The sequence below is a fragment of the Pituophis catenifer genome, unplaced genomic scaffold (assembly GCF_029215685.1).
Source record: "Pituophis catenifer annectens isolate HBS135680 unplaced genomic scaffold, rPitCat1.0.hap2 SCAF_12, whole genome shotgun sequence".
Taxonomy (NCBI): domain Eukaryota; kingdom Metazoa; phylum Chordata; class Lepidosauria; order Squamata; family Colubridae; genus Pituophis; species Pituophis catenifer.
This window is the reverse complement of record NW_027256892.1, coordinates 25126092-25147274: the sequence shown is the minus strand read 5'-3', so window position 1 is coordinate 25147274 and position 21183 is coordinate 25126092. Positions and strand designations below refer to the sequence as shown.

The following is a 21183-nucleotide window of genomic DNA, read 5'->3' as shown; positions in this document are numbered from 1 at the left end:
TAGAATAGAATAGAATAGAATAGAATAGAATAGGAATAGGAATAAGAATAAGAATAAGAATAAGAATAAGAATAAGAATTAGAATAGAATTAGAATAGAATAGATGTGAGACTGCCAGGAAATCCAAGGATGGTTGGCTAGATTAGAAGTAGAAGTATAAAATAAAAAATCCAGAAGGCAGATATCTTCATACTGCTTCCAAAACAAAAATCACCTGGATTTATCTAAGCCAGGGGTCTGCAACCTTAAACACTCAAAGAGCCATTTGGACCCGTTTCCCACAGAAAAGAAAACACCGGGAGCCACAAAACCCTTCCAGTGCCTGACTATTTCCTGAGCGGCCACAAAACTAGCATATGTAGTTGAATTAAACATTCTGTTTTCTTCTGAAACTTTTCTTTTCTTGGATTTATCCGTGGTTGGCCTACCGGGGGTTGAAAAGCTCAATAAATCACATGCCGGAGGGTGTCGCACATTGGCGGTTGTGACGCATATTTTGAGTGACAGGGAGCCGCAGCAGAGGGGTGAAAGAGCCACATGAGGCTCCAGAGCTGCAGGTTGCTGACCCCTGATCTAAGCAGTCAAGAATGTCCTTTTCAAAAATGGGTTAAAACCAGCACATCCCGCCCAGCCCAAGATGAAACAGGGAAAAAAAAAAACCTTTGAGAGATGTTTATTTAGGTTGGGAGAGAACCGAGAGCTGGAACTTTTCAGCAAACATTCTTGCATAAAAGAAACCCCCAATGTTGGGAAAGGGGGACGTCACAAGGAGAATGGGAATACAGAGCATGATCGACACGATGACCATGAATTCGGGCAAATTCCAGGAGACAGCGGAGAATGGGGCAGGGAGTCGGTGGGCTGTGGTCCATGGGTCACAAAGAATGGGGCACGACTTAGCAACTGAACAACCATGATAACTTGCAAAAAAAAAAAAAGAGTATGGGAATGAGCTTAATTAGAGTAAAGGTTCCCCTCGAACATATGTGCTAGTCGTTCCCGACTCTTAGAATTATAATTATAATAATTGGCTTAATTACACAGCAAATCCATTCTCTGGCCTCTCCAGTTTAAAAAAAAAAACAGGTGGTCAAGAAAGGGAAATACAGGTAGTCCTCGACTTACAACAGTTCATTCAGTGACTGTTGGCACTGAAAAAAAATGTGTCTTATGACCGCTTTTCACACTTACGACCCGTTGTGGAATCTCCGCAGTCCCGTGATCAAAATTCAGATGCTTGGCATCTGACCCATAGTTATGACCGTTGCAATGTCCCGGGATCACGTGATCACCTCTCATGACCGCCTGATAAGGAAAGTCCAGTAGGAGCCTTGGTAGTACAGTGATCTAAAGCACCCTGTTATTAAGACCAGCTGCCTGCAATTTCTGCTGGTTCGAATCTCGCCAAGGCTCAAGGTTGACTCAGCCTTCCATCCTTTCTAAGGTAGGTGAAATGAGGACCCAGTTTGTGGGGCAATAAGCTGACTTTGTATAAATATACAAAAAGGATGAAGGCTATTGCTTAGCGCATTGTAAGCCGCCCTGAGTCTCCGGAGAAGGGCGGCATATAAATCAAATTAAAAAAAAAAAAAAGTCCATGGGGGAGCTGGATTCGGTTAACAACCGCAGCAAGTAAGGTTGTAAAATGGGGCAAAACTCACTTAACCAATGTCTCGCTTAACAAAAGAAATGTTGGGCTCCGTTGTAGTTGTAGGTCAAGGACTACCTGTAAGCTGCTTGGGACCAGGAAAACTCCCTCCTGTGTTCGAAGAAGCCCTGGATCTTGGGATTTACACTCATCATGGAAAAAGCAGGGACTTCCTGTTGAAACAGGAAAAAACAGGAACAAAAAAAAAAAGAACTGCAATTTTTCTTAACTCAGATCGAACTGAATGCTCGCACAGCAGGGGTTTGAGACCACCAAGCTGCATAAAACACCTGCTTCACATCAGCTCACTCACATGATTCTTTAACAAAGAGATCAACATTTACACTCACAAGTCCAACAATGGATGGATGGATGGATGGATGGATGGATAGTTGCCAGACCGGCTGAGTTACAGCTGTTCACCAACAATAACGGCACAAAAGGCAACCACGAGCGCCTCACTTCTCGGAAGGAGCTCCTTCTCCCTTGTAAACCACAATGTTGTTCTCGGTTTCGTATACTTTGACTTTATAAAGGGCTCCGGTCGGAAGGCACTTCTGGAGATTATCCCAGATGAACACCGCAACATTTTCAGTAGTACTGGAGGGGGGAAAAACCCTTGAGAATTAGTTACGCTGCCTTGCTAGTGATATTTTTTATCATTTGCGCCGTGGCTGCACCAGAGGGCAAAAAACCTCCTTCTGCAGCTATGGTGTTTCCTTCTGCAGATTCCTGCACAGTGAGTGTGTTGAAGTTGCTGATTTTGTGTCGGCCTGGAATTCTAATCCCAGCTCCAAAACACCTTTAAAAGACCATCAGGTTGGGATTCTCTGGACCAGTGGAACGAAACACAATCCGTCTTGATTTCCCCAATAGTGCAGAACATGGATTTTGAGCAAACCAAGTTTCTAGACCTCCTTGCCACTGGCAGAAGAAATCCCCTTATCCAGCAGGCAGTCTTTCCAGGGGGAAAAAATTAGAGCAACCCTTTACAAGTTTTTTTTTTCTTCCTCCTGATGTTACATTAAATGTCCCTGAATAATTTAGGCAATTCAGAGTCCTGTTAGAGAGAGAAAAACAACAACTCAAAAGCACTCTCGTACCCCAAGTTCAGGATTAGAAAACAGGCCTGTCCAGGGCCAGGAATAGAGTCGCCTACCTGACTAGCTCAGCAAAATAGGGGACGTCTTTATCCAGATTCTTGTGATCGAGAGGCTCCATTATGGCTTCCTAGAAGACAGAGATGTTGTGAGATGTTTAGATCCTTGAAAGACACTCCAAAGTTAATCAGACTCGTTGGGAGACCTGCCTCACCTCATGCGGCAGATAAATATTTGATGGCGTGAGTCAAGAGCTCCTCCGGCATTTTTGCACAGAAGTGAAATCAACCTGTTGCCTTCTCTTGAGTGTTTTCTACTTGGGTAAAAATTCCCCCCTCTCCACCCACCAGGGAGATCTTAGGAGACAAGGAAACGGTCCGTCTATCCTCTGCTTTCACTTGGAGGGTTATGACTTCCCCTTCTTATCCTCCACCCACACGCAGGAAGAAACTAAAGTTGTCAAGCTGCATTCAGCACTTCCTCGATGTGTGCCTCGATTCCCACAGTGGATCCCCAACTGCCTGGCCAAGACCCATAAAGTCCACGGGCAATGGCTCATCTCTGCTGGCAACCCCTGGGATGAAAAGAGCTTCCTTACCTCCATGTAGGCTTTGAGATCTGTCAGGTTGATCACCATCCCTGTAAGAGGATTGATCTAGAAAGGAAAATACGAGAGGAAAGATTCAGAGTGGGCGAAATAAATATAATTTGTAATCTTTATGTTATTTCTGATCCTCCTTTTTGCTGTTTAACAGAGAAAGGTAATGTTCCAGAGATGGGTTTATAGAAACTGGAATGAGAATAACTGGAATAAAGAGATTTTTGGCTTTGTTTGAAAAACTAGTGTTGAGGTGTTAATATTAATTATACTTGCTGGAGGTAAAAGGGCAGATTTGTTTTTCTATTTGTTTCTTTTTCTGCAAATAAAATGGTATTTTTTTGTTCTTTAAATGTAGTATACATTTCACTTGTATAATACAATCTTTAATAAACTTATTGGGGGGGGAAAATAGAAAGAAAACACAAATGTTTAAAATCTGAAAACATTTCACTTACCTCTCCTTGCACAGTCACTTCCACTAGAAGAAATGAAAAGGAGCAAGAAGGAAATATCAGGTTGTGGTTTTTGATTCCACATGAAGATAATCAGCAAAGGAGATAAATACATTAACAATAGACCACATGAATAACTTCCGTCAGAAATTTAAGAAAGCTTTCTGCTTTCCATTACAGATAGTCCTCGATTTACAACCACAATTGAGCCCAAAATTTCTGTTGCTAAGCAAGACATTTGTTAAGTGAGTTTTGTCCCATTTTACGCCCTTTCTTGCCAGAGTTGTTAAGTGAATCATCACAGTTGTTAGTGGCACAGTTATATAAAATGAATCTGGCTTCCTGATTGACTTTGTCAGAAGGTCGCAAAAGGTGATGGCATAAGTTTGGGACACTGCCAGCGTCATAAATATGAGACAAGTGTCCAAATTTTGAGCATGTGACCATGGGGATGTCTGCAATGACAATGTCTAGTCATAAGTCTCCTCTTTACAGAATCCGGTCTAAGTCGGTTACTGGGACCCAAGGTTTAGTCTTCTGGTTTTTCTTTGAAGGCGTTTCACTTCTCATCCAAGAAGCTTCTTCAGCTCTGGCGGGATGGTGGGGAAGGGAAGGATTTGAAAGGATGCAAACAACCAGCTGCCTGCAAGGAGTATAAATCTTTCCATTCCCCACCATCCAGTCAGAGCTGAAGAAGCTTCTTGGATGAGAAGCGAAACGCCTTCAAAGAAAATAAATAAGAAAATCCAGTTGCCTTTTGAAAAAAGACAACCATGACCTGGATGGCTGAGAATCTCCATAGACATTAAGCTACCCAACGTAACAAAATTGTTCAGGTAACACTTCTACTTGCAATTAATTGGTAATGGTTGTACGTTGCCATATGTCATTTATGGCGTTTTGAACTGATGGTGTTTTGAAAACAATGTATAAAAGCTACTGGGCTTCAGCAGCTGTGCAAAATGAATAATTGCACACAACTCATGCACACATGAGTGCAATTTGCATAGGATGAGGGACCCACGACAGGTGAGCTTTCATCCCAATGGCTCATCACTCTGTGGATGATGGGCATCAGATTGGCCCCTTCCCCCCCCCCCCATTTCTCTTGGCTTCAGAGATGGAGGCCCTCCCTTCTCACCTTTGTAGTTGTGGCCGTGGCCATTGGGGTTGTTACATTTCCCAAAAAGTTTCCGGTTTTCTTCATCGCTCAGCAACGGGCTGCAGAGAAGACGGAAGAATTGTAGGCTTAACAATAACAGCAGTGCTAGTAGTCACATCTGGTTCAATTGTCTTTCTATATGTGTACATACATAATTCATTTACTATTTCATTTATCTGGTGAACATTGTGTTAAAATAATATATGGTGTATTTCAAGCTCTGAAAAATCCTAATGTAAGTAGTTTACTTTCGTTTTCTAATAATCAAGTTTTTGGAATGTGCTTTCAATTTCCTACACTCGCTTTATTGTGAATTCTGTTGGAATTAAAAATAGCTACATGGGAAATACATTTCTGAACAATTTCAGAAGTTATCAGGATCTATTGTTGTAGAAAGACCCATCTGGAAGGGTGGACACTTCACACCGTCCCTGGCCGGATTTCGCCACTGGACTGGGCTCCATCAGCCAGGACCCCCAACCCAGAGGCTCAACAGAGGGGTCCAAAGCAAGCCAGAGGGGCAAAGAGTACTTAACACAGTGGTTCTCAACCTGTGGGTCGGGACCCCTTTTGGGGGTCAAACAACCCTTTCACAGGGGTCGCCTAAGACCATAGGAAAACACATATTTTCAGTGGTTTTAGGTATAATTTTATGGTTGGGGGTCACCAGAAGATGAGGAACTGTATTAAAGGGTCGTGGCATTAGGAAGGTTGAGACCCACTGATTTAACAGATTGTTAACACAGTTGGAAGGGACCTTGTAGGTCATCTAGTCCAACCCCCTTTCTGGGCAGGAGATCCTATACCATTTCAGACAGGTGGCAGTCCAATCTCTTCTTTAAAAACTTCTTAGCATTCAACAACTTCTGGAGGCAACTTCCGTTCCACAGGTGAAGAGTTCCGTCAGTCTTATTTTATTTATTTTATTTAACTTATATTCCACCCTATCTCCAATGGACTCAGGGCGGCTCACAACAATAAAATCCACAATAACCACAGTATAAAGTTAAAATACCTCATTAAACCAGATAAAAGTTAAAAACCCATATAAAACCAGGCAATGAATGGCTGGCTTTCCAGAGGGTCCCAAGGAAGGACCAGATCCTTGCATGAGGGAGATTCCAAGGTGGGATAAGGAGAGATTTCCTGACCTGGACAGCTACAAAGCGGGGTGGGGGGAATGTCACTCTGCCTCTTTGGGGAGCAAGGGGGAGGGGGGAAAGACTGCTGGTGGGGAGGGGGAAGGGAAGGTTGGAGCCCAGGTGGCCCAGCCATTCACCTGCAATGCTCAGAGGGATCCTGCGCCCTGGCGGGGAGGACAGACTAGATGACCTCCAAGTTCCCTTCCAACTTCCAGATTGCAGAAAGGAACCTGGGCAGGGGCAGCCCCAGAGAAAGGCCAGGGCCTTTGCAGCCTGCTCTCCTCCAAGCAATGGGGGGCTGGGACAGCCTGGGGGCAAGCATGGGGTGGGGGCGCCTAGTGGGCAGGGCTGCTCCTAGGGAGGGGAGGGGAAGGGGGAGGGCTTCTCACTTCTTTAAAAACATGCATAAGAACAGCCACCACCCCCCTTGCAAGTTTAAGTGGGGGGGGGAGGGGGGCGCACCATGCCCGCTTTGCCACCTGCGCCCACCCACCCACAAACCCTCCCCCCTCCCCAGAGGTCCCGTGGCGCTCTGCACGCGCTCAGGAGCCCTTTCTTCCTACTCCCTCGCCCCCTCCCACCACCAAAACGCCACCTGTGCAGCCGGTGGGAGGCGCTGAAAACCGCGCAGCGCGAGACCCGGGCCCGGCGGGCGGGCTGCGGCGCCGCCATGGCAACGGCTCCTCGCTCGGGCGCCACCGCGCATGCGCGGGGAGGGAGTTCCTTAGAGGAGAGAGAGAGATGCATGGAAGCTTTGGCCACGCCCCTCGGGGCGGGCTTGGGAAAGGAGGCGGGGCCGAGCACGTGGCAGGGGAAATGCCCGGGCGCTGGCACGAGCCTGGGAGAAGCTGGTGCAAAAAAAGTTGCCCCTGCAGCTGGCATGGCTGCTACGTCCCCTGGGGAGTTGCAGCGAGGTTTATGCGACCCGCAAGACTTTTCCAGCCCTGGGCACAGGCCGGTTGGCCAAAGGGCAAGACTGAGCTGGCTAGAGTGACCAGGTGCCCGGCCAAAGGTGGACATGCCTTCTTTGTTTGTAGGTGGCCTTTAAAGCAAGGGGGAAATCCAACAGGTTCTGGAGAACCGGTAGCGGAAACTATGAGTAGTTTGGAGAACCGGCAAATACCACCTCTGGCTGGGCCCCCGAGTGGGGTGGGAATGGGGATTTTGCAGTATCCTTCTCCTGGAGTGGGGTGGGAGGAATGGGGATTTTGCAGTATCCTACCCCTGGAGTGGGGTGGGAATGGGGATTTTGCAGTATCCTTCCCCCGGAGTGGGGAGGGAATGGAGATTTTGCAATATCCTTCCCCCAGGAGTTGGGAGAGAATGGGGATTTTGCGGTATCCTTCTCCTGGAGTGGGGTGGGAGGAATGGGGATTTTGCAGTATCCTACCCCTGGAGTAGGGTGGGAATGGGGATTTTGCACTATCCTACCCCTGGAGTGGGGAGGGAATGGAGATTTTGCAATATCCTTCCCCCAGGAGTTGGGAGAGAATGGGGATTTTGCAGTATCCTTCCCCTGGAGTGGGGTGGGAATGGGGATTTTGCAGTATCCTACCCCTGCCATGCCTACCAAGCCACACCCACAGAACTAGTAGTAAAAAAAATTGAATTTCACCACTGCCTTAAAGTCAAATATTGTCCGGCCTTTTGAGTACTGCATCTAACTGAGCTTCCCTGCAAAGCCCCACCCAAGTTAACAAGCAGTGCCTGAAACTGACAAGAGCATAATCAGTTTACAGGCCGAGGGCTTTGGACCCTCCCTGGCACCTTCCTCCCCCCTCCCGGGGGTTGAAGTTCGCAAGTCCTAAAGCTGCCAAGGTGGGAGACCCCTGCCATAAATGCTCCTCAACCTTCCTTAATCCAGACCTTTGAGTGCCCCCTCCTCAAGCTTCTCACAAGGTCAGAAAGTGTCGGCCTCTGAAGATCTTGGCCCAGGAAATGCCCTCCTTCCCAGAGTATCTCCACCTTTGAAGCTCTACTCAGTTTAAGACTGAATTCTTGGCCTGTGCCAGGACATTCTTGGCAGTGGAAGAGATTTTCCGCACAGAAGGGTGTTTGTTGGATGATGGATGGATGCAGTGGCTGGCAGAGGAACAGAATTGTAGGGCGAATTGCATTTAATGGGTCCTTGTTCTGAGGAATCAAACTTCATTATCAATCAGAACATCTTTAGAACTTCCCGATGTCTTCATTTCTGATCAGAGGGTTTGATGCTTTTGGAAAGCCTCAAATGATCTTCATTTGGGCTTCCCATGTGCTGATTGGCAACTACTTCCCAACCTTCAATTTCTCGTCTTGGTCTCTTGCCTTTGCCGTCAGTAGTTCTGGATGGGTTGTGAAAGTGGCTGGGACTCTCTATTGCTCATCCTGAGCCCAGTCTTGGTTAAGGGAATAAGCAGCTGTTTTGGTACATCTCAGAACCTTGGGCAGGTAAGGGAGAAGATGAATTCAAGGTGCTAATTTGTGACATCTCCTGGGGAGGGGGAAAAGGAATTGGGATTGTTGGTTGGAATTAGGTTCAAGTTCTTTGTAGGCTACATCAGAAGACCTGCCTATCTGTAGTGGGCAGACCCAGGGAAGCCTTGACAAGTGAAGGACCCCTTCATGCTGATGGGGCCTCTCTGCTCCTTAGATGGCCAGCCCAAGAGTGGAGATTGAGAAAAGGGGGGATTCTCCCCGAATAAAGAAGGGCCACTCTCACAGAAAGATGGGTTCAAAGAAGGTGGGACCTCAAGGGTGAGATAGCTACAGCTTGAATTGGGTCACGGCAGGGTTAATGGACTGAGATGCCCCGGGTACAAAGGAAAAATATTTATCTGGTACGATTGCCAAGATTTCTCAACAGTATCTGAAGGGCTCTGAGTCAGGTTTATACAAAGTTCAAACCTGAGACTCAGGCCACAAGGACTAAGCATGACCCGTGGAGTTACTCGAGAGTGATTTCTTTTTTATTATTCTTCACTTAACAGACAGACTCTTGCCAGACTAAAGCAGCTATCTGTATAACATCATAATCATGAACGTCTTGCTTTGAATTAGAAAACTTGACTCAGATGAGAAAAATGGCTATTTCTCGGTGAATCAAAGTGGAGCCCGATTGGGGAGTCTAGGAAATTAAGGCACATCTAGAGGAAGCAGTTGGTCCACAGCATTTTGGACACCACGGAGGAGATCCCAGAATCTCTGCTGTCTCAACAGGTGGCATTTAACTGGGGACAAAGCCCCCATGGAAGCCACAGGGGATCTGGACGGGGATCTCGGTGCGGCCCAATTCGATGAAATTCTCCGCATCCAGAACAAGAAGGAAGCTGCCTTCATTCTGAAAGAAAGAGGGATGTGGGATAACAGTTCCTCAGGGCTGCCTCCCCGTGCAAAGCATCTGCTTCCTCTGCCCCTCCAGGGGTTTTGGAGAAAGAAGAAAAGTAAACCATGAAGGCACAGAGGAGCTCCAAAAAGTCCCAGCATTTGGAAACCCCGGATGCCCTGCAGCGTTCACCAGGAGGCAAGAGAAATTCATTTTCAGCCATCTAAAAGGAATATTCAAAGAGTAGGCCTTGACCTCTCCCGTGAGGACTAAATTACCTGCTTGGGGGTGAGCACCACTGAGAGGATCACTCCCTTGTCTTCTGCCGAAGAATCAGGTTCTGGCACAAATATGGGCTCAGAAGGATACATCCCTTTCTCGCGCCAAGTCTGCTGGGCAAAGAAGAGGGCACAGAAGAGAATTTTTCTCAGGAGCTTTCGAGGTGGAACTCTGTCCCCGCCACACCCGCCATACAGAAGAGCATCGCTGGCCCCGATCTTCTCACCTTCATCTCCTTGGTTTCTGTATCAACCTTGATCAAGGAGTCTCCAACAACATGACCAAAGCCGCAGCCATAGAAATAACGGTATTTTTTCCCAGAGTAATGTGCATAATTGATGTGAGGGAATTCCACTCCTCCGGCTTCTTTGAGGTCCTCCTTGTGTAGACTTTCAGGTGTGCACCAGATCTAGAAGAATCAGCGCAGAATCAATCACATTACAGAATCCTTATCCATCTACTACTTGAACTTGCAAAGTTTCTTTCCTGGCACCCAATACTTTATATTTTTGGGCCCTTCCACTTGAAGAGTACAGGTAGTCCTCAACTTACAACCAGAATTTCCATCGCTGAGCAAGGTGGTTGTTAACTAATGGAATGCTTTCATTCTTTCTAAATTACACACACACACACACAGACACAAATTACCTACCTTCCCATCCGCCTCCTTCACAGCTTCTGCCAGCGTGTAGGACAAAGGGTTAAGATTCTGCCCCACAGATGCCTTGGAGCTCACCGTGATCGGGAGAACAAAGCGCCGTGGAAATGGCTTCGGGAGCATGTTGTAGGTCTGCCAAGACAACAAAAAAAGCCATTGCACAGAGAAACAGATTCACACTGTGATGAAGAGTCAGACGGCCAAGAGGGAAGAGAACTTCACCTTCCTTCACCTTGGAATCCCAGCCTTGTCGAGGACTGGAGCACCACTGTCCAACACCCCTGGGAGATACCAAGCTTGGTCTACAAGATGAAGCTCCCTTTCAGTGCCCACCATGTGGAGGGCAGAGCAGCGGTACCTGGTCAAGGGCTTCTCCAGCCTTGTGGAGGTTCTGCAGTCGGAAGATATCAAAAACTATGCCATCATCGAAACAGCAGAGATCCAGGACGATGCACCCCTGGTCCTCAAAGGCGTTGATTTGATGGAAATAGCAGAAGGCCTTGCTATGATAATGCAAGGGTAAGGTCTGCAACAAGAGGCGAAGACATGAGAGTGAATTCCTGCCCTTTGGGGACACCCAAAAAATTGGTCCTGGGTACAACTTCTTCTTTTTTCACCCCCATCAAGTTTTTTTTTTTTTAATTTATACATATTATTATGTGGATGGTGTGGTGTTTGAGTATCATACATTTCAGTACAGATAAACATATTCATAATTATTACATTCCATTTTCCTTATTCCATATTATTTGCCCCTATCTTTTACACAAAATTTTTATTTTCATATAAATATTAACAAGTACGCAATAACATCTAAACCGATATGCTTTAACGTCCACTGTATTATCTTTTGTTATAATTTCAGTAAGTATAACCCTCAAGTTGAATAAATACAAAATTGTCTGTCTGTTTTCTTTTCTTCTGTACACCATATTTCCCAATTTTACAACAATCCATCTCCTTTCCTGTTTTTTCTCCTCCCTCTCTTCCCTCCTTCCTTCTCTTTACTTCCCTCCTTCCTTCTCCTCTTTTTCCCTCTACTTCCCTCTCTCTTTGTCTCCTTTTCCTCTCCCCTCTCTATTTCCCCTCTCTCTTCTTCTCCACTTCCCTCTCCTTCCCTTTCTACTCTTCTCCTCCCCTCCACTTCCCTCTCTCCTTTCCCCTCTCTACCCTTACTCTTTCTTCCCTCCTCTCCTACTCCACTCTACTCCACTCCATTTCGTTGTTGTATATAATATTCCCAATACCTACAGGATATGGTGTATTTTCCAATTAATATCTTTCAACTATATACAGGTTCTTAAAGTTACATTCAAAAATAAAAGAAACAGACTTAATCACTTAAACATGTGTTATGGATAATCATACAGTATATCATGATATTGGTTAATCTTCATAGTAATTTTACACACATCATTCTAATCATACATACATATATATATATATATATATATATATATATATATATATGTATATATATGTATATATATGTATATGTATATATGCAACTACAATATTACTCTTTTAATACTAACATCACTTCATTGATCAAACAGCATATCGTCTGAATACCAGTGTCAACTTGCAAAGCTTTCAAGTTGCCGTGAGCGGGAGGGAGGGAGAACTGATGGAGCTGATTGATTTCCCTAATTGAAACTACATTCCACAGATGTTTTTTTTTTTACCACAATCAGTAAGAGAGTTTTGGGTTTCACAGCCAGCCAAAGTGGTTAATTGGAGAATGTGATTTATTACATGGCCAGGGAGGAGGGGAGAGACAGGGTCATAGGGAAACGTAAATCTATGTGGGATTAGTTCTAACTGTCTGTGAAGTTTCCGAAACTTCACAACCAGTTTCTTACATCCTAACATTTCAAGTTTACCACCATTTTCATTCTTTGTGTCTACTTTTCATGTTTCTTTTCTTATTTGACTTTATGATACATTGCTTTACACCCTTCCATTCTAAACATCCACTAATATTTTCCCCCCTCCACATTATTATATTCAAGGACATGATACTCTGTTTTCTTATTCATATTCCCATTATTTAACTCTGTATATTTTAAAGTTTGTTAATATATATAAATTACATTATCTACACAATAGTCATATTTTATACACTTTTAATAATATCATTCAATTTCTCATTTCCAATTCCAATGAATTCCCATTCATAATTTTCCAGTTTCATATCTATTTGTGGTAATGTTTATCCTAATATTAATTTATATTAAATACCAACTAATTGTCCAGCCTATATCATTCTAATATTAATACAGTTATTAACATGTAAGCATGATATATCTATAACTTTTTCTCCCCTTAACCATTATCCCCTCCTTTAGTCCTACCATTTTTTTGACGTCTCCCGTTTTCCTCTTAAGTCTTTTATTCCATCTATTTCGAAGTTTATATTCTGAATCCATAATTTAATTTTTTTCTCCTTGCCCTGTCTTTTCCCACTGTTTCTTTTGAAAGCCTTCTGCTCTAAATCCTATCGTTTCCCTCCAAACCTCTTCCTGTTCCTCCCATTTCTTTTTAAAGTCTTTTAAAATGTTTTCCCCCTATTTTAATTCCTCAATTCTTATTAATTTTAATAGTGTCTCCTCCTTGTTATCTTCTTTTTGCTGGTTTCTCAGTTCTAATTCCCCTTCTGTTCCAGCTGATCTTCTTGTTCTGATCTTTGCTCCTTGTCTCTTGTATACAATTTTCCTGTCTTCTATCTATAAGATCAGATATTTCCACCATGTCCTTGCGTAGTCCCAGGATAAGGTCCTTAATGTCCTTAATATTTTGAATCATTTAACTCCATTTCATTTGAGTCTCCACAATCGTCAGTTCAGAAACCAAACCTCCAAGTCAAATTTAAATGTCTCATCAATGTTCAATCAAATCAGTTAGTTACTTCAGGGATCCTCCACTCTTCAAGTCGTTTTTGTATATCCAACAGTATTTAGGGGTCCACAGACCCAAATTCTTTATTAATATTCCAGTCTCCAATGGTTAGAAGGTAAATATGTATAGTTCAACAGTTATTTCCCTTCACTGTCATCAGCAGATGGCGCTCTTTACTTCACTCTGCTGCCCCTCTGCTTTAATTTTGACTCTGCTGCCACTCTGCTTTTATTTTGACAAGTCCAATTTATTTCTCTTGCTTAGTTTAACTCATAACTCCATTACCTATGGCAAATTATTTGAAGAAAAGGTAGGTTTATAGTTCCAGCATCTTAATATGCCTTCTTAATATCGCGCCTTTTGTTTTGGGGATTCCATTTCCAACTTAATTTTCTTTTTAAACAAATATTTACTACTTTAAATTTCCAATATGCTTTTTCACAATAGCTACACGCTACTGTAACAAATTGTTCTAAAAAGTATTCCCCTTAAATTTTTCGGGGTCTCGTTTCAGTTGTAAATCTTTTCTTATGCAGATAACACACCATTCACTGTTGCCCTCCTCCTGCACAAACTTATTGTTTCTGGCTGTTCCCCAGCTTCATGGCAGCCATTTTAACTACCGCTGCTCCTAGTCTTTGGATGAGGGGATTTTCTGAGTCGGGGGGGGGAGATGCGGCTCCCCTCAACCTACAAGGCAGTCCTCCTTTGCTTCACCATCCCTCCAGGTTGGCTATGGCTTCAAATGAAGCCCCCGACAGGGAGAGCTTGGAACAGAACTGCGGAGGTCACAGATCTCGCTTCTGAAGGCACCGGAAGTTCAACCAGAAGCTGGCACAACTTCTTAAAAATCACTTATATATCAGGGTGATGCTTGGAAGGATTTTAACATATGGGCAAAGCAAAGAGGTTCCTAATCTTATGTTCTCCAAAGATCTCAGGATATCAACTCTCCCACCATTCTCAGCCACTCTGGCCAATAGCATAGAGGCATTCTGGGAGCTGCCACCCCAAAATAATTTCGGGAAAACTTTGGTTTGGTTTGTTCATTGATACCTTCTACCACCCAGGATGAGAAGAGCAACAGTCTTGTCGGCCTCGCCCTGCAGATGCCAGAGAAGATGTATCAGGAAGTCACCAGAGCCAGCCAAACAGGTGACCTACCTGTCCCGTGTGCTTGTTCACGACATAAAAGCGAGTGTTTAGCTGAGGCTCCCAACTCAGTCCATCCGGTAAGGATTTCCCAGAAAGTTTGGCTGTAATCATCTCCCACAACTTTATTTGAATGGGCTGTTCAATAAAAATCACGTAGTTTTCACTCATTCCTAGAAACAGGAGAAGAAAAGAGTTGGGCCACTTCTTTTCATGAAGAGCTGATTCCATTCATCCATCTAATTATGTGGACATTTCCAAGAACAAGGTTGCCTTATCTTTCTACCTGCCAGCTTCATTCTTTGTCGCCAAAACAATTTCAGATTATTCACCATAACAGCCAGTAATTTCAAATTATCCAATTTAACACTCTGTGGATCAAATTTAATGCCTTGGGGTGCTACTACATCACCTACTTAAGAATTTTAATCAACAATTCTTAAAAAAAGGAATTGCCAGATTTCATTTACGCAACCCCCCTTCCAGCTTCCAATGGCAGGCCAGCGATTGGGGTACTGCCAGGAGCTGAACTTTTTGTTCAGCTTCAGAGTTTTACTGACATTGTTTTTAAAGCATCTCTCAGGGCATGATTTCAATTTCAATTTATTATGGCCACCAGCTAGCACAAGATGTTACATTGTTTTATATGAACTGCTCTGGTGGATCATTCGTGGCTTGGAGCAATGAATTTCATTAATTTAATCTTTCCTATTACGTTTCATGTTCTACTTGATTTTGATTCCGGCAGCGTGATAGATCACATAGGTGGCATTCCAAATTTTCAGCCCACTTTTCATCATTTCACTTTTGCAACTCTAGCTGCCTCTTTCTGGCATTTCCAGAAAAACTTAAAAGGAGGAGGGTCCTCTCACCAAAACTGTGATAATAGGCTGGCTTCATTCTGTTCCTGGGTTGAATGGTGCACAACACTTCTGCGCCTTGCAGGCTGGAGTCACTAGGCTGAGACTTCTGGGGAGGAACACGGACGATGTTATAGTTGGAGCCTGTAAGAGAGAAAGCCCAGCTCTTTGGAACTGCGATTCCAGCTAATCAGCTGCAGATGGATTGGGGAATTGAGCTCAGCAGGGCTGGTGTGCTATAAACAATGCTTCCTATGAACAATACATGAATTTGGAATTGAGGTATGGGCAGCACCCATCCAAGGTTTGGAAGGGGGGACCACCGATATGATGCACTGTAAGAGAAATCCACAGCCACTTCATCTTCACTCCAGTGTAAAATTCAGACATGTGATCCATCAGATGCTACTTCACGTTTTCCAGGTCCTCTGATCCAGTTAAAAGGGCTGTAGCATCTGACTCTAAACCTACGCGTCTACTCATTGGAAAAATACTTTATTATTTCTTTGTTTGTTTGTTTGTTTGTTTGTTTATTTATTTATACATACCAGGTTAAAACCAGTTTTAACCAGGAAGTATCCTGTTTTTTACCCTCTGCACATGCGCATAAGTGTTTGCGCATGCACAGAGGATCCAAGCGTGCAGTGATGCCCACATGCTCTTCTGTACCAGTTGGGAAGGTAAGTAGATTTCAACCCTGAACCCAGGCTCTTCTTGGCTTTTCATGCCAAACTGACAGTTACATATCAGTCTTCAGACACATCAAAAAACCTCAGTCAATTCAAAGATGATTTATTTATTTATTTGCAGAGGGTAAAAAACAGGTTACTTCCTGGTTAAAACCAGGAAGTAATGACGACTGGGCGGGTAGGCAGAACCTTCCGCCACCATCACTACCACCTGTTCGGCAGTACACCCCAATGAAGTCAAAACCATACACTGAGATTAGTATCTAATTCCAGACATTGAAATGCTACTCAGATACTTCTGTTTATCTCTGAGAATGTGGACTTACCATGCGTCCCGAAAGAGCTGCCCATGTTGTAGACTGTTCCATCTGGATCATAGTGGGGGTGGGCTGTGGCTCCATTCACTGCAACGTATTTTTTCCAGTTCACCTGCAAGGACAAAGATGGCAGGTCATCTTACCTGAATTGGACACCTTCCAGATACAACTGAAGCTCTCAGAATTCCCACACCGGCTGAGAGGTGATCATCACCAACATCTGGACCAAACCAGGTTGAGGGAAGCTGAACTTAACAACTCATTGTGAAACATTATCGTCCTCTTTCTGTGGCTAAAAGCTGTTTTGTGGGATGGCCATGACTAGTAGGATGAGGGCAACTATTCTTTCCCACCTAGGTTTCCCAGCAACTGTTCCACAAGGGCATATCTACTCCTGAACCTGGAGGGAACATTGGAACATTTGTAGAAGATCCAGATTGAGTCTTCAGCATCTCCAGAGCTCCTGGAAAACTGCCTGTCAATCCAGATTTGGGTAGTGGTGGATGAGATGGTGCAATAGGCTAACCCAATGCCAGGTAACCTGCTCCGTTCCTTTACCTTCTCCTTTGATTCAAGCGTGTCCAGATCCACCTTGTGCATTTGACTGGTCTCCGTGCTGACAAAATAGTCGCCTTTGATGACCGCAAAATTCACAACACAGTTGTCCGTCTCTTCTGCAGTATAAAATTCACCTCATTGGAGTGTCGTAAATTCAATACAGAAAACATTTCCATTGTCACCAACTTGCCAGGATCAAAAGACTGAAAGTGTAGGAGATGGAGTGGCAGAACTGGGGTGGAGTCAAAAGAGGAATCAGCCTAGAACTTTTAGGTAGTCACAAATGGTCTTAGTCTGTTCTGCCACTCCTTCTCTTAAAGCCAATTTCTGTAAAATTGTGAAATTGTCAGGGACAGAGTTGGAAAACAAATGGGAGTCTCAACTTTGTCCAGTTTTCCCACTCTCCCTTCCCACTTCTTACAAAAATTTTTTTGACGGCGTGTCCTTCAGCATTTCCCTTATGGAAACTTCAGATGCAGAATATGAGCGAAATCCAAAAATGATACTTACTTAAGTCAAATTTTGACATGAAGCGCTCAAAAATGTTCTTGCAAGGATCTGGCATGGCCAAGGTGCCAAATTCAGAGATCATGATTCGGTTGTTCTTGCTGTTGGTCAGGTAAGAATCACTCCGGAGAAATTTGCTGCTGTATTTCACCACCCCATCTCCTATTTCAAACTTATGCATGAGTGCCATGCCATCAAACCAGTGGTTGTATCTTCATTTGGAAAAGACAAACACAGATTAGAGAAGGAGAAAGCCATGTGCAAAGCTTACCCTACCAGTTCCAATCATCCACTCTGTTTATTAGATGACAAAAAATGACCCTTACGGTATACAAGTGCACACAAAGGGCACATCAAGTTGTAAAGACTGTAATTTTTGCAAAGATACGATTTTTGAATTGTTAAAAAGGTCTTTCTAAAGAAGACAATCCCCCCCAAAAAAGTTTATTACTAGATCAGCTTTCACCACATCCTTCATTGTCATTATATCTCCCTTAAATCAAGAAAATATGTATTCAAGGATTCTTTCTTCCTAAAACACAACTGATTGGTAGAATTACTGAAGCACATGAATGGAGAAAATTGATCAAGACTGCAGACGAGAATAAAATTATCTACTGGCTTTTTAATCCTCAGCAGAGCAGACAGCAGCATCCATAGCAATTGAAACAGGCGTACTTATCTGGTCCGAATTCGAATTTTCCTGGCCCGTTCCTTAGTAGCTTTCCTTTCAGCCATTTGGGAATCTGCCCTTGGAGTTTTACTGGGATCGCTTGAGGTGTTTCTTGTACGGTGGAGAATAATGGCGAGATGCATTCTAAGCCCTTCTTGTGGCTATAAGTAATCGGTGCTTTCGTCTTGGGTAGCAGCTTTTTTATCACTGCAAAGACAAACTGAGCAATTAACAAAGAGGAAGGGGTTACCATCTTGAGTGCAATCCTAAAGTTACCACTTCATATTATGCACAGAGGCCAACTACAAGTTTAGGAATTGGCTAAGTAAGAGGAAAGAAGGATGGCTTAAAGAACTAGGAAAGAAAGGTGCATAAAGCAAAAAAAAAAGGGGGGGAGAAGAAATTAGCAATGACTTTTGAAAAGTTAATTTGATCTGATCCTGTAGCCCAGCTCTTTCCTTCATTCCTACGCAGGCAGATCTGAATTGATGTGTCCAGATATTGCTTTAATATCTGAAATTTTTGGGAGTGGAATTCTGTCTTTGCCCCCATTGCCCCATAAAGTGCTAATGTCATAAAAACAGAATAATTTTTCAGTATTAAGAAAATGCAACAATTTTTGGAATTTGGGTTTGGAGATCCAAATACACAAGAAGTTCAAGTGGTAAATCTCTGCCAAGGCAGTCAATCAAATTAAAAATTTAACCACCATTGTTAAATGCTGCTTTATGGATCATTACCATGATGAAATATCCCTTCTCCCAATAATAATAATAACAACAACAACAAGCACTACAAACTAATGCCATGAAAGTGAAGATACAAAAATCCACTGACAATCCAAACTGCCAACTTTGCAATGACAAAGTTGAAACTGTTTCATACTTAATATGAGTGCAGCAAAATTGCGCAAACTGATTACAAAGCTAGACACAACTGAGTTGCTAAATTAATCCACTGGTCATTATGTAAATAATACGACTTACCTGTGTCCAAAAAGTCATGGGAACATAAAGTGGAAAAAGTTATAGAAAATGAGAAGGTGAAGATCTTGTGGTACTTTCGAAAACAGACAGATCGTCACTTGGAACACAACACGCCAGATATCACAGTTGTTGAAAAGTGAAACGTATAATTTATTGACATCGCGGCACCAGGAGATGCCAGAGTCGAAGAAAAAGAACTGGAAAAAATCATGAAATATCGCGACCTGGCCATCAAAACTACATGGCTATGGATGAAACATGTCACAGTGATACCCATTGTCATTGGGGCACTTGGTACCATGTCCAAGAACTTTATAACATAAATCAGCAAATTGCAGCTTCCTGCAATAACACCAGCAGAACTGCAAAAAACTGTGCTACTTGGAACATCGTACATCTTAAGAAGGTACTTGGTTGATATTGGTTGATGTTGACTCATGACGGTTGCAGTGTCCCAGAGTCACACAACCCCCTTTTGTGACCTTTTGACAAGCCAAGTCAAGGGAGAAGCCAGATTCACTTAATAACCCCGTTATAGCTTAACAACTAAATGATTTACTTAACTGTGGCAAGGAAGGTAATAAAACAGGGCAAAGCTCACTTAGCAAATGTCTCGCTTAACAACAGAAACATTGGGCTCAATTGTGGTCATAAGTCGAGGAGTGCCTGCTAAAGATCTTGTCCACAGCGAGTTTCTGGGTAGATTCTAACTGAGGTCTACCTGGATGACTTTCATAACTGGGGACGTTTGATATTGGGACCATCTAGGAGCCTTCTCAAACCTTGGGCCAATTCCAATAGGAAATTCATCACAGACACTCTTGGCTGAATTTGTACATACGCTGGGAAGAAAAACGGTCTTACCTGGAATACTTTGCAGCAAAGACGCAAGAAAGTGAATCGCCTTCTGAAGCAGGAAGTTGGTGAAAGAAACGAGGAGGAAAAGCATTTTCACGATGCTGAGCTGGGAGAAAATAGCAAGCCGCAAATAGCCAGAGACTGCGAGTCAGAGAGAGCCAAAATGCTCTTTGATAGGAGACGCAGGGCAGTGATGGAATATCTGATGGCTTAGCGCAGCATTTCACAATAAAAGCCTCCAGGACTGAACAAGTTTAGCAGACAAGGTGGCATTACGTTGGCAGAAACAGGAGGGCACAGACCTCTAGTGTCAAGTTTGGGCAAATCACTTTTCGGGGGAGGAAAAACAAAATTATAGCAGACTTAAATTGCGAGACCTGATACGATTAAGACATCATCTCTGTCTGCTTCTAATGCATCATTGATCTATTGAATGAATATATCACATCCAATTATTAACCATTCAGGCTGGGTGTGTCCAGGCACTAGAGTAAAGTGCAGTTGGCTAGTTGGCACTTTGACGTCACTTTTGAACAAAACTACAAAGAAACTGGTTCAGTTGGTGGGTGAGAGTTGCTGAAGAATGACAGGTACCTGCTGTGTATTTTTGTCTATCCTAAACCAGGGAACATCTGTCTTCCCTCCCAGGGAAATCAAAGCTCTTCTTACAGTAGTTTGCTTCTGAAGTGGGTAACACATTCCTCCAGACAAGCCGAGCGTGTAAAAAAAACAATGCCCGGAGGAGGAAAATGTTGCTTTGAGGTCTGCAAGGTTGCAGTCTCCATCTCTCCTTTTGCCCAGGGCAATTTAGAACAGACCAAGACCAACAGGAACTACCATATCTTTCGGAGTATAAGACGCACCTTTTTACCCCCCCAAAAGGGGGTGAAAATTTAGGTGCGTCTTATACACCGAATGTAGCCCTGCCCACCCACTGGCCCCCACCCTTTGGCCTGTGCCTCGCAGCAGTTACCTTCTTGCAAGCAAACAGCAAGAAAAAACAGCCCCTTTCAGCTTCAGCATAGGTTAATTAGCACAAGTTGATTAGATCGGCCTCCCGACACTCAGCTGATTTGCTCTCAGCTGTTTTGCGCAGGGCTCTCTTGCTTGCTGCAGAGTGCTGGAGCAGATTTTTTTTTCCCTAGCTATGCTGAAAAAGCAAAACTGAAAGTAAAGCAGGGTCTTTGCTGCAACGTGACAAAATGAGGCAGAGAGAGATTTCTTTTTCTTTTTCCTCACCAAAAAAGGTAGGTGCAAACAATGGGAAATTTAGGGCAAAAGAGGAGAGTTCAAGATTTAAAAACACAAAAGAAAAAAAGCTCTATTTAACTAGGGAATT

The 21183-nt window shown here is 43.6% G+C and overlaps 2 protein-coding genes across 2 annotated transcripts; both read right to left on the bottom strand.

The window, feature by feature from the left end:
* Nucleotides 1–666: 666 nt before the first annotated feature.
* Nucleotides 667–6786, bottom strand: PTS (6-pyruvoyltetrahydropterin synthase). The gene is made up of 6 exons (XM_070952213.1): nucleotides 6701–6786; nucleotides 4943–5022; nucleotides 3805–3827; nucleotides 3347–3403; nucleotides 2808–2878; nucleotides 667–2248 (listed from the first exon to the last, which is right to left on the bottom strand). The coding sequence occupies exons 1-6, from the start codon at nucleotides 6775–6777 to the stop codon at nucleotides 2107–2109; spliced, it is 450 nt and encodes a 149-aa protein (XP_070808314.1). The 5' UTR covers nucleotides 6778–6786; the 3' UTR covers nucleotides 667–2106.
* Nucleotides 6787–9060: 2274 nt separating this feature from the next.
* On the bottom strand, nucleotides 9061–19992 carry LOC139323311 (carotenoid-cleaving dioxygenase, mitochondrial-like). The gene is made up of 12 exons (XM_070952626.1): nucleotides 19851–19992; nucleotides 18006–18207; nucleotides 17331–17539; nucleotides 16821–16936; nucleotides 16272–16374; nucleotides 15269–15400; nucleotides 14409–14569; nucleotides 10705–10872; nucleotides 10341–10478; nucleotides 9915–10097; nucleotides 9688–9798; nucleotides 9061–9424 (listed from the first exon to the last, which is right to left on the bottom strand). Exons 1-12 carry the CDS (start codon nucleotides 19933–19935, stop codon nucleotides 9311–9313), a joined length of 1722 nt encoding a protein of 573 aa, XP_070808727.1. The 5' UTR covers nucleotides 19936–19992; the 3' UTR covers nucleotides 9061–9310.
* Nucleotides 19993–21183: the final 1191 nt, after the last annotated feature.